General features: G+C 34.2%; 2 protein-coding genes across 2 annotated transcripts; both read left to right on the top strand.

Annotated features, from left to right (window-relative positions):
• The first annotated feature begins 1,329 nt into the window (after window positions 1–1,329).
• LOC18044019 (methionine aminopeptidase 1B, chloroplastic) lies at window positions 1,330–5,064 on the top strand. The gene is made up of 10 exons (XM_006437670.2): window positions 1,330–1,520; window positions 1,684–1,765; window positions 2,204–2,441; window positions 2,947–3,108; window positions 3,180–3,221; window positions 3,336–3,407; window positions 3,641–3,720; window positions 4,006–4,103; window positions 4,298–4,345; window positions 4,846–5,064. Exons 1-10 carry the CDS (start codon window positions 1,388–1,390, stop codon window positions 4,989–4,991), a joined length of 1,101 nt encoding a protein of 366 aa, XP_006437733.1. The 5' UTR covers window positions 1,330–1,387; the 3' UTR covers window positions 4,992–5,064.
• A 2,717-nt stretch (window positions 5,065–7,781) lies between these two features.
• Window positions 7,782–8,923, top strand: LOC18044018 (allene oxide cyclase, chloroplastic). The gene is made up of 2 exons (XM_006437669.2): window positions 7,782–8,139; window positions 8,231–8,923. The coding sequence occupies exons 1-2, from the start codon at window positions 7,899–7,901 to the stop codon at window positions 8,761–8,763; spliced, it is 774 nt and encodes a 257-aa protein (XP_006437732.1). The 5' UTR covers window positions 7,782–7,898; the 3' UTR covers window positions 8,764–8,923.
• Window positions 8,924–12,607: the final 3,684 nt, after the last annotated feature.

The following is a 12,607-nucleotide window of genomic DNA, read 5'->3' as shown; positions in this document are numbered from 1 at the left end:
AGTTTATTGTTGATTGTTTTTATGAACACTAATATTTCTGATTAAGGGTTATTATGACTAACGAAAGAGACTATGGAGACCAAACTACATCATTTTATAATGTTGTGGCAGAATCCAATGTTCTACTCCATAAGAACGATTGACATTTTTGGAGGACATGTCCGTTACTTCAACTAAATTAAGAGGAATGGAGACACAAGTGGCTCGACCCCTCGGACCTCGACCCAAAGCTTAGGGGACGGATGGAACCGAAGTACACAGAACCCACGAAGGCCACTTGCTCTTCTAGCCGAATGATAATTTTCTCCCAATTATCTGGAGTTGGTCTCGGGCTTACACTTGACAGACTTCTAGGCTGTACTAGAAGTGTATGTATCTAGAATCTCAGTGGAATTTAGATTTCATATATATAAAGAATATCCCATAAAGAGATTAAAGGAAGAATAAAAGAAGTTGTTTGTTGGAACCTTTTTTTTTTTAATTCAATTCATGGAAGAGGTACTACTACTGACGGAGAATCAAACTTAAGCACAAATTATAGGCCCGACGCTTTCAGAACATTTGGCAATTTACCTTAGAGTTGAACTATTAGCACACCTCTAACATTCTTTTTAAACCCCTTTTCTCTACATACTCTTCTTAATTCCTAAAATAACCCTCATTTGTTGTACTTTCTTAATAAATCCCTGCATCAATACTTAAAAAAAAAATATTAGGCACTCTCTCTCGCTCTTCTCCCATTCCAAACCACTTTCAATCTCTTCTTGATTATATCATTCATGAATTTATTATTTTTATCTCTACCTGTCTTTGTTTTTCTTAATAGGTAATAACCTTAGTATATACATAAAGACGTGTGTGAATCTCTAAAAAAAAAAATTGGCCTAAGTAAACAAACTTCACAAAATTATTTTTCCTACAAAAACTTTGTTTATATTTAGATCAAATTCTTATTGTATGACAATTCATTATTTTTTCAAAATTTATAGATTCAATGAGTTTATAATGGAGAAAAAAATAAGAAAACATAGGTGGGTTTAATTAGATAAGTTTTATTTTTAATATAATTAAGTATAAAGAGCAAATTTGTAAATAAAGAACAAAAGGAGTTTCATAAGAGATATAGAGGGGTGCCAATAGCGTCACTCTTTACCTTATTCATAGCCCAAGTTCATTTCACATGGGGTCTGAAAGTATAATAGTAAGGGATAGATAGAAACCCAAACTTTAGTTTTTCTTTAAAGCCCATTATTTCTGGTCAGCGCTGGCCCTGCCCATTTTGATTCAGCTTCGATTCTCTTTCGAACACGAGCAAGAGAAAGAGTAAAAGTTATCTTCAATCTTCATAATTGGTTCAGCTTACTTACTGCGTGTGCAAGAAAGAAGAATGGAATTGGCGGCTTCAGTGTCGCATGGCCACGGGTCATCTTCCTTCTTACATGGATCAGCAAAACCAAAGTTAAACTCTGCTTCAGCTCTTTTCACGGGGGCCCCACTGTCGCTCTCTCCATCCTCCACCGGTACCTCAGTCTTTCTCTTATCCCATTTCTTCTTGGTTTTTTAATTTTATTTTATTTTTTTAAAAAAAAAAAAAAAACTGGGAATTTTCTTACTTTAATAAAAGCACGTATTAGTTATTATGTTATGTATTACATACAATGTGGTCCTGGTTGTTCAATTCAGGAAGACAAGCACGTTGTCCGAAGAAACTCGTCGTTCATGCAAAGAGAATTTCTGGTTTAGAGGAGGCCATGAGAATTAGGAGGTATTTCTTCTTCTTCTTTTTTTATTACGTTATTTTATCGTCTCTCATTTTAGTTTTAGTTCACTGCTCTTCAGTTCCTGATCATTTCTAGTATTGTCATGTTATCTTTTTTGAAGGTTTAGTATTGTTATTTTGGTATTACGGATGCACAGAATTAGAAATTAAAATGTGAAAGAGAGGCACTTCTAGCTACCTACTCTAGTTACGAGTGCCAACCACCTTTAAGCTCTTCGAGTTTTAAAATTGACAGTTTTTGTTTTCAGCAGGTGGTATCATATAAAGCAGTCTGGCAACTTATTAGAGACTTTAAATATTTACTCTGCTTCATTATCTAAAGTTGATTGTGTTAGCTTTGAATAGATTGAATTTGAAGCTTATCTTTCTCTGTATGCGGTTTAATTTAACGTGGTTAACTAAATTGCTACAAATTTTGGTTAGAGAACGTGAGCTTCAAACTACAACTAAATTTAGAAAAAGACCACCTTTGAGGCGTGGAAGGGTATCTCCGCGACTTCCCGTGCCTGATCACATACCCAAGCCTCCTTATGTAAGTTCAACTTCGCTTCCAGACCTTTCACCTGAGTACCAAATTCACGATTCTGAGAGCATTGCTAAAATGAGGGCTGCGTGTGAACTAGCTGCGCGAGTCCTGGATGCTGCTGGAAAATTGGTCAGGGTAAGAAATTGCATTATCATTTAACTGTTTGCACTTTGGGTATGAGTAGAATCCGAGAGTTGCATTCATTCATGAACATTGTATAGTCATATCCACATAATCTTGATGTGTGCGATTGATCATCCGGTTGAATGTGAGCCATTAGAGGAGATGCCTTGCTGAATATAGGTCATTGAAAAAAAAAAAGACAAAAATTCTGTGAATCTCCAGAACTCGAACAAACTTTCTGAATTTTTATGGTTGTTTCTCATTGTTCTCTTTACATGTTGTAATCATAAAGCAGGACAGATATTGAAAGTTATAGTTCTCATTTTGGATTGGAGAAATAGCATGCCTTACTTCGTATTCACTTTTGGAAAACAAACTTTTCTGTTAAGTAATGGCTCAATTATGTTCTTATTTTATCACTGCATTTACCCTTCTTACCCATCTGGTGCCTTGAACTGTTATCTTGGCATGTTATTGACATTTCATTTATAATATTTTTTATTAAAAATTTTATCAGCCATCGGTGACAACCAATGAAATTGACAAAGCAGTGCACCAAATGATAATAGAGGCTGGAGCTTATCCTTCACCTCTTGGCTATGGAGGATTTCCTAAGAGTGTGTGTACATCAGTTAATGAATGCATGTGTCATGGAATACCTGATTCTCGCCAGTTACAGGTATGGTGTGGGACTATTGTTGCTTTCTATAACGTGATTTATATCATCATTAATGAGTTTTCTCTTTGCAGGATGGTGACATAATAAACATTGATGTGACAGTTTATTTAAATGTATGTTCTCGACTTTATTTTCATCCTGGCTTGTTTATTTATATGATTGACTAACTCTGAGGTTTCCTGGTTTTTGAGGAATTTCAGCATGACATACTCTTGTTTTGTCTTTAGGGTTACCATGGCGATACATCAAAGACATTTCTTTGCGGCAATGTTAGTGATGGGCTTAAACGCCTTGTGAAGGTAACTTTTATTAGTTTTTTAAGAGAAAAAAATGAATTATGTTTTCTTGTTACCATTGCTAAATGTCTCATTAGTTTTATAATTAATTGAATTATCTATCTGGACTTTGCAGTTGCTTAAATCATGATTTGATATGACTGTATTTCATGTTATGCATGCATCAATACAAAAAATGAATAATCTTCAAATGTTGCTTTGAATTGTTGATATTCTTCATTATTACCTTATGGCAGGTTACTGAAGAATGCTTGGAGAAGGGTATAGCAGTTTGTAAAGATGGTGCTAGTTTCAAGAAAATCGGAAAGAGAATCAGGTCTAATTTCTCTCGTTCATTCGTGAAAAGTTGAACTGGAAAGAAAGCAACATTTCTATAGCTGAAACAGTGTAACAAAATCCAACGAGAAAAAAATATATCAAGGGTGAATTAATAACAGAACTGGGTGAGAAACTAAATATGTAAATATGATAATTTACATAAAACTATGCAGCAAACTGGAAGGATAATCATGGTGCAATCACATTTTGTAGTATGATAATTTTCATTGAACTTAGTTTGCCCGTTATCTTTTTCTTACATCTTAACTGGATCATGTCTCAGTGAGCACGCTGAGAAATATGGTTTCGGTGTAGTGGAACGTTTTGTTGGGCATGGCGTAGGGAAAGTCTTTCATTCCGAGCCAATCATATATCATAACCGTAAGTGATCTTTTGATAGCAATAATCTTGTATATCAACATTCCAAGTTAAAACATATGCATATAATTTGGAAAAATTTAAGTTGTTCTTAGATGCTGATTTCTTTTATGATGTGAGATTAATTCATTAATTGTACTTCTCTAGCATTAAATTGTTTTAAAGTTCTCTGAGTGTAAGTGTTGAGTGTTTGACAGGCAATGAAAATCCTGGCTGTATGGTTGAAGGTCAAACATTTACAATTGGTAAGTGCATTTATCTCTCCCCTGGGAATCAATGAACTATTTTGATTGTTTATCATTTCCCAACTTTTCTTCAGTTATTCCGGCAAAAAACTCATATTAAATGAAACCTGCTTACTCCCAAATCCTCCTGAAATAGATAGGTCCAGGCAGCCATTATTCTTTTGGGTATATATATAGATATTGTGGCATGCAGTACAAACATGCTCCTTACCATGTCTGTTCTTCCTTCAGTCTGCTTCTCCTGGTAACCGCAAGACAAATTTGAATTTTAGGGTAATGAGATTTTGTCCAAAATGTGAGCTAGTTGGCACTGATTTTTATGTATATAGCATGTTATTTCTTTAAGATAAGAAATAAAACCGCTCTGCGTAGTATCTAAGCTAATTTGGGTTGATGCTAATGATGAGTTTTTGGCTTTCTTGACTACAATTTCAATAATTGTAGATCCTGGTAAAGCCTTTGAAATTGATACTATTGATCTGTTTTACCTTTTTTTGCAGAACCAATTCTTACAATGGGAAGCATTGAGTGTATAACTTGGCCTGACAACTGGACGACTTTGACTGCTGATGGCAACCCTGCTGCACAGTTTGAGCATACTATTTTAATTACTAGAACTGGTGCAGAAATTTTAACAATATGTTGAAACAATCATTTGATCACTAATAATTTTTTGGCCACATTATACAATAATATAAGTACATGGTGAAGGATTCAAACAAGCTTCTATTCATATTGCTCTAGTTTTAAAGTTAAGGTTGATAAAATGCCCTTGTATTTTTAAAACTATGTTCATCATGCTTAGATAAACTGCTTAAATATTCGGTCTTTCTACTTATAGTCTTAGGATGCATCTCAAAGCAATTTAGGATGATTAGTCACTAGAGCACTGGTTGGCTATGTATGTTTTTCCTGACCTTAAGGTCGACTGGCTTACCATGTTGCATTTGCATTTTATAATTACTGGGGTAGCATCTTCCGTGTGACTGTTCAGGAAACTAAATATTATTGAGCTACCATCTAGAAATTCAGAAAGAAACAAGTTGTCAGTGTGCTTGCTTTTACACATTAGTTGGTTATACGTTTTTGTTTGTAATTTTTAGATAGCTTTTCTCCGTCACTTCAGGCTTAAACTTCTGTTGCACTTGAAAGTACTGTAACCTTATTTTATTTTAAATCCTTTTTGAGAAATAATCCTTTGTGATAATTACTAATGTGGAAACCTTCTCAGGACTTGCTTTTATGAAACTCTGTTTGATATTCTGGAACCATCATTCCATCTCCACCTCCTTGATAGGTTTTTAACCCATTTTTAGTGTTTTGTTTATTTAAATTACATTGGTTGTGATTGTGGTTCCAGACGGAGCACATAATTATTGCTTTTTACAAAAGCAAGATTGGTTACTCATTATGGTTGTCGAAGCTCAGGTAAGTCCTGCTTCCCCTTCCGATTGATTAATATAAATGATCATGCATCACAAATAGGTATCAGCTGGTTCCTTAGTGTAAACTTTGATTCGCTTCTTCAGAACTAAGGAGTAATTCATCTTTGAAATTTTTTTGGGATATGTGCATGAATATTTTATGATTCTTTTATTGAAAGTTGACGCAACATAGGCTGACCCTTTGGTTCTAGAATGATGGGGTGTCTATGTTTGATGAGGACCACAATTCATCGTGTTTTGAGGTTTTTCCCCCCCCCCTCGCAACATTCATCTCGTGTTGCCAACCTCTATAGACGGCTAATAGCTTGTTTGCATTCATACTTTTCTAATTAATTAATGATTTATGATTTGCTGAGTTCAAATGGTGCAAGGGAATCAGACATGGAGTTTATTTTGAAATACCGATTGATTATGACTCTAGTATGGCATAGCTCGAACAATGACACCCTCATTTGATATTGGAAGGCCAAATAAATCCCTATTAGAAGAGGACTTCAGTCCCAACAATGAGTCTTAGTAATTGCTGAGACTCGAACTCATGTGCCCAAAGTTATTAGCCGCATGAGTTGCCAATGGGCTAAGATCGGACATGGAGTTGACTTGACTAAAAGAGTATTTTTATAGCCGTCTATTACTCCATGTGTGGTAATAAACCAAAGAATGGTTCTTAAGAGTATCTGAAAGTAAGTTTATCGTGTTCAATTTGACTATATGATTTAATAGGAAACCATTGACCTGTCTCGTTTTGGCCCGCGTGATTCATGCAGGTATCTCGACATTTCAGTTTCTAAGGACTATGTTGTTATAAGTCAATGTTTTACAAAACAAAAGTTGTATGGTTTCTCAAGAGAGGACCAAAAAAAAAAAAAAAAATTGCAACAACCACAGCATAATTTATGCTGTATCTGGGTCTTTGATTTCGATTTGAAAAGTCTCAGTACGTGAATTTTCTTCGTTTTCTGAGAATTAACGTGCTGGGACACAGAGATGATTAGCTTCGAGTCGTGCATTCTCTCACTCGCGATTGAATTGGCGACGAATTTGAGCTCTTGTAGAGAAACTATTACTTATATATTTTTCGCAGATCTTTCAATTTGACACGTAAATAAATACAGTCCGAGGTGGAATCAAAAAAGAAAAATAAACACATTGAGTTGTGTGTGTCACAGGGCGTCATCACCAAATTAAGATTAGAAATTTAGAATTTTGTCATTACTTGGACTTCTTGTTGAGATGTCTAGATTTGATTAGTACCTAAAGCCTCCGAAAGATCTTTCACCGGCCGCTCAAAGTCAAGCTCAACAATGTTTACGCAGGTTTCCCGCATAAATATGAGTGTTCTTGAACATACAAAAATACCATTTTTATTTCAAGTACTGAGACTTATTGGTAAGAGATTCATTTGTATAATTCGGCCCCCAAGTGTTCAAACTCTGGGTTCACAACGATTAAAAATATGTCCATAATAATTCTTCTAAAAAACACGCAACAATTACTGAGATCAATTGAGTGGGGCTTTTAAAAACACAAACCAAAATTACTGACCGATAAGATTCGCTTCTTATATATATATATATATATATATATAAAAGCAAAATCCGAAAGGATCTCATTGTGGCTAATTTTTTATTCATCAGTCATAACTTATATTCATTATACGTATGGTGTAACAATTCGTACCAAAAAAATAATGACTAAAATGAGGAGTGGGGGGCCGGGGCAACCGGGCAAGCCCCCCATCAAGAACACCGACAACACCACTCCAGGGCTTCTTCCGACCAAGCTTTATGCAACGTCTACTCATTATATATAATAAAAGTACCGCATTGCATTTCCGCTCAAATGCGGATCACATGCAACTCCGACCGACCACTTTTGTTAAGTTGGGCTGTCCATTTCATTGCCCTCCCACCTCCCACATTAAAAATTTCCCACGTGCCCATTACAATCAGCGACTAATTAAATAATCTCCCAGGACACCTGTTCGCTTGTTGTTGTTGGTTGTTATAAAATACACACACACGCGCACACTCTACTACGCTCCATTTCATTTCTTGAATCATCGCCATCCAGATAACTTTACTCATTCAATATTCTGCAAATCAATAATGGCCTCTGCAAGCTCTCTCAAGCCCATCTCTTATTCTCTGAACCTCCCTAACTCGAGATCCTCTTCTTCCGAAACCCAAAGGTTGCTAGGTTTCAAATCATCTTTTTCCTCTCATCATCGAAACCTCAGTCTCTCAACAACCCACCAAGATGTCTCAAGAAGAAGCTCCAAGAACAACGTCACCACCAAAGCTTTCTTCTTCAACAAACCCAGCAGCCAACCAGATTCTTCCAGGCCTGGTAATTATTATTAACTGATATATATACCATTTTTATGTGTGTTAGTTAATAGACTACTTAATTCTTCTCTGAAATTTATTTTATTTTGCAGCTAATAATAAGGTTCAAGAACTGTTCGTGTATGAGATCAACGAGCGGGACAGAAACAGCCCGGCAATTCTGAAGCTAAGCCAAAAGCCTGAACATCTCACAATCGGCGACCTTGTGCCCTTCACGAACAAGCTCTACACCGGCGACTTACAGAAGCGCATTGGCATCACGGCGGGGCTCTGCGTGTTGATCAAGCACGAACCGGAGAAGAAGGGTGACCGGTTTGAAGCGATTTACAGCTTCTACTTCGGTGACTACGGTCACATATCCGTGCAGGGAGCTTATTTGACTTACGAAGACACGTACTTGGCCGTCACCGGTGGCTCCGGGATCTTTGAGGGCGTGTACGGACAAGTCAAGTTGCATCAAATTGTTTTCCCTTACAAGTTGTTTTACACTTTTTACTTGAAGGGTGTCGCTGACTTGCCGCAAGAGCTTCTGGTGAAACCCGTGGAGCCGTCGCCGACCGTCGAGGCTGCTCCGGCTGCCAAGGCCACCGAGCCTCACGCCGCCATCAGTAACTTTACCAATTAATTAACTGATCCATGATGCGGCAGGCATTTCTTTTTCATTTTAGTTTGATCAAGTAGTCGGTGTGTGTTCCCTCGGCGGCCGTGTTAATTAATTACTCTTTTTTTTTTATTAATATAAAATAAAAATAAAAATAATTCCACTAGCTGTTTTTTGCCTTGGACTTGGATGGGTTAGGTTCGTCACGCGACTACATAGTATTTTCTTAGTTGCATTTAAAAATGTTGTTCTTGAAAATAATGGCGAGAGAAACGTGGATACTTTTAATTCGCTGATATAAATTTTAAGAGGAGAGAAATTTTAAAATATTTTTGATGTATTAGCATTAATTGATACGTACATAGAATTTAATATAACCCTCATTTATGATGATTTTTTAAAATAAATAAATAAATAATTTTTAAATTTTTATTAAATTTTTTAGCAACACATACATTTAAAGGTTTGAGTACAAACACAGTATTAAATTTGGTTCCCGTAAATGGTGTTTTGAAAGAATGGAGGGAGAAGAGAAGATTTTACAAGTAGAATACTCGTCATTACAATCTTTGAGATAAGAAATTTTAAAAGGGTCATAGTTGAATTGTTTACAGAAACTGTCTAACTCTGTTTTTTCTTTTATTGAAAAATCTAAAATAAAGAATTTAAATATTGTTAAAGTATATTTTATTTATCAAAATAAAATAAATAACCTACTTAAATCAAAACAGTCTGATATAATATTTTTATAAAAAGATTTTATATATATATATTTAATATCAGATTCTAAAATTTCTGTTGAAAGGGACTCGGACGTCACTCGTAATCCTAAAGAAAAATGATGATATACGACAAACGCGACGCATTATCCATCCAATCAAATATTTGGGCCTTTAAACATAATGCGCGTCCCAGCTGTAACACGTTCTTTCTTTCTTTTCATGTTTTTGTTGTGATTAACGAACCTGTTTTGTTTATGTTTATTTTATTTGAGCGGAAGTGATTGATGAGATGGATGCTTGTGTTTTCTTTGTATAAATTACGCACCAAAGGCCATTAGCAAAGGCCCAAAATTGATCTCGTAGGAGACGACTGCTGCTGGCGATTGTGCCCGAAATTTGTCGGGACAAGACTAAAGCGGCGCCTTTTTTTTTTTTTGGCTGTTTTGGTTTTGTCATGTCCGGGCTGAATTACGGCAAAAAAGAAAATCAACAATTCGAGGATGAGCAAGATCCAATAAAAGCGAATTAATGCATTGTGAACAATGGATGAATATTTATCCATTAATAATACTTATCTAGTTCTTATAATTTGATCATTTGCCTAAATGATTTTTGTATTTTAAATAATTACTCAAAAATGTATTGTTGTATCATATCATTTTTCTATTTTATTATTTCATATTTTTCAACATATTCAATTTGTTGGAATTTCTTGTTATACCAGATAAAAAAAGTTATTTTATTCTTTAAAAATTAAACCCGACTTTTATAAAAATATATATATATATATATATAAACATCTTAAATAATTTTTTTCTAATGCAAAGACTAATTAAATGCAATTGACTAAGAATATATATGAAGTCAAAGAGCGTCTACCTACCGAACGAGTATGCAAGTTCGATCCAAATAAACGAGTCATTGATTCGAATATCCTTCCAATGCGTAAAGACAGAGTTATTACGAGCCTATCTCTACATTTGAATCTAAAATGGGCCACTCCAGAGAGAAGCGAAGGCATATTGGATTTCGTAAGTAGGGGCCTAGGCGGTCCAAAAGCCATGTGGAGTCAGCTGCAAAGAACTTCTTCATACAGGAATCTAAATTTTAGAATCCTAATTTACAGGCCTTACAATTCAAGTCAGAGTTTGTAGAGGGAAAATTTTTTTAAATTAAAGGAAACAAAAAAGTACCTGTTGATCAATGATAATAATATCTAAAATAACGAGCACTTCTTGATGTAGGAAGCATATGTAAGTAAAATATATTAAAAATTTTATATTTTGAGGCAATTTACTATTTAGTAATTTATAAAGATTTATCTTGTTTTAGAAAGTTTATTTGAGTCACATTTGAAAGTCTAGTTTAATTTTACATAATTTCTCTTATTGGAGAAGGATTACAATTAAGCTGGCTATTAGTATAAATAGGCTTGTTATTTACAGTTATATAATACCTTTTAGATCTTCAATTAATAACATTTGAGATTATTCCCAATTAGGTTTATACAAGTTTTTTTTTTCTTTGAGAGCTATTATTTTTTTATGTATTGGGGACATATGCCATATCAACATTTAGAGTGCGTTTGAAATTGGGGTCGGGTAGCTGTAACTTTTAAGTTACAACATTAAAGTGTTTGGTAAACACTAACTGTTGTAGATTGAGAGTTATGTTGATATGATTTTTCACTTGTGTAATAAAAAATCTATTATATTTTTAATAATTTTATCAAAATTATTGTTTAAGATTTATATTTACTATATATTATTAACGTTTGTTTTATAGTTACAGTTTTTTTTTTTTTTTCTATTGTAGCTTCCCAAACAGGACCTTAACATCGCTTCCACGCTGTGTCACTTCTTACCAATGAAATGCTTAAAGTTGAATTATCATAAATTCAAAATCGTTCTTGCATCATCTTGAAGCCTGTGCAAATTAACAAGCCTACAAAACCGATTCCAGCAGTTCAACCTTTAGTTGAGTTGAGTTGAGTTGAGAGAGTGTAATAAGTCTGTAAGATGTACAACCAAGGCACAGTGCTAGCTAGTAGCAAAAGTAGCACACGCAACGTGAAGACTTTAATTTAGAGAGTATCGTTTCACTTTTACTTGATTACACTGTTGAATCTGCACGCTGTTGATCAGTGTGCTCACTTTAAATCTTTTGTTTGCTATGGTATGGTACGTATATATATATATATATATATATGCACAAGAACGGGTTCAGTTTGCATCAGAAGCCTGTTTTCAAGAATGATTTTTGTGTACTTAATTTCACTTTTTACTCCCTTTGATTAATTGAATAGTTGTGCAAGTACCAAGTTAACATCTTTTTATCTGTAACTTTATTTATTTTCTCCAAATATTTCTATTGTATTTCTTTTCTTTTTATAGAATGGCATGATCATTGTCCAGTTAGGTGCGCTATGCCACCGAATTTCCATTAATCGCCATTGATATTGTACTATTATGTAATCAAAAAACTTACAGGTATCAGTGATTCACTCGAGTAGTTAATTAACCAAGATAATCCTTGAGTTTCTTGAACGAACTATTTGCTTGGTATATATCAAGTCTTTGGATGCCACTTTTAACGTTAAATATCAAGTCTTTAAATTGAATGAAATCAGTTACTTCAAATATGTGCAAAACGTGTAAGATAAAATAACCTTCATGCACATTCTCACAATAAATAAATAAAATTTTAATGGATGAAACTATTTTAACTTAAATTTTGACCCAAAAGAATTTTGAGTCATTAGTCTCATCTTATATAATCTCATGACAGATTGTAGATGAATTGCATTGCAAGTAATCAATGACTCAATTTCTCTTTAAATTTTAAGTCAAAAAGCTAAGTTAAAAACAATGCATTTTAAATAAATTAATGTATTCTTAAACATAAGGTTTTCCCATACTTGTGCATTTCCCTCTTAATAAACATTCAACCCTAGGGATCCCAACACTTGAGTTCTGATGTAATAATTTATCTGTAATTATCGCATCATATTAATTCTTGATGTCTATAAATTTTTCGTGAATTATGAGTTCACTTCTTTATGACAAACATCAATAAAATAAGGACTTGAATGCTATTTTTAACATTAAACATGTACCTTTAAATTTTATGAGATTAATTATTTAAAA

Source organism: Citrus clementina, unplaced genomic scaffold, assembly GCF_000493195.1.
Source record: "Citrus clementina cultivar Clemenules unplaced genomic scaffold, Citrus_clementina_v1.0 scaffold_4, whole genome shotgun sequence".
Classification (NCBI taxonomy): Eukaryota; Viridiplantae; Streptophyta; class Magnoliopsida; order Sapindales; family Rutaceae; genus Citrus; species Citrus x clementina.
This window is presented reverse-complemented; position numbering and strand designations above follow the sequence as displayed.

What these genes read in the sequence shown, in the direction of transcription:
- LOC18044019 (XM_006437670.2), top strand. Translation starts at nt 1,388, where the DNA reads ATGGAATTGGCGGCTTCAGTGTCGCATGGCCACGGGTCATCTTCCTTC. An exon ending in GGCTTAAACGCCTTGTGAAG is followed by an intron (nt 3,408 to 3,640) that starts GTAACTTTTATT and finishes ACCTTATGGCAG; the next exon opens with GTTACTGAAGAATGCTTGGA. An exon ending in AGGTCAAACATTTACAATTG is followed by an intron (nt 4,346 to 4,845) that starts GTAAGTGCATTT and finishes CTTTTTTTGCAG; the next exon opens with AACCAATTCTTACAATGGGA.
- LOC18044018 (XM_006437669.2), top strand. Translation starts at nt 7,899, where the DNA reads ATGGCCTCTGCAAGCTCTCTCAAGCCCATCTCTTATTCTCTGAACCTC. An exon ending in ACCAGATTCTTCCAGGCCTG is followed by an intron (nt 8,140 to 8,230) that starts GTAATTATTATT and finishes TTTATTTTGCAG; the next exon opens with CTAATAATAAGGTTCAAGAA.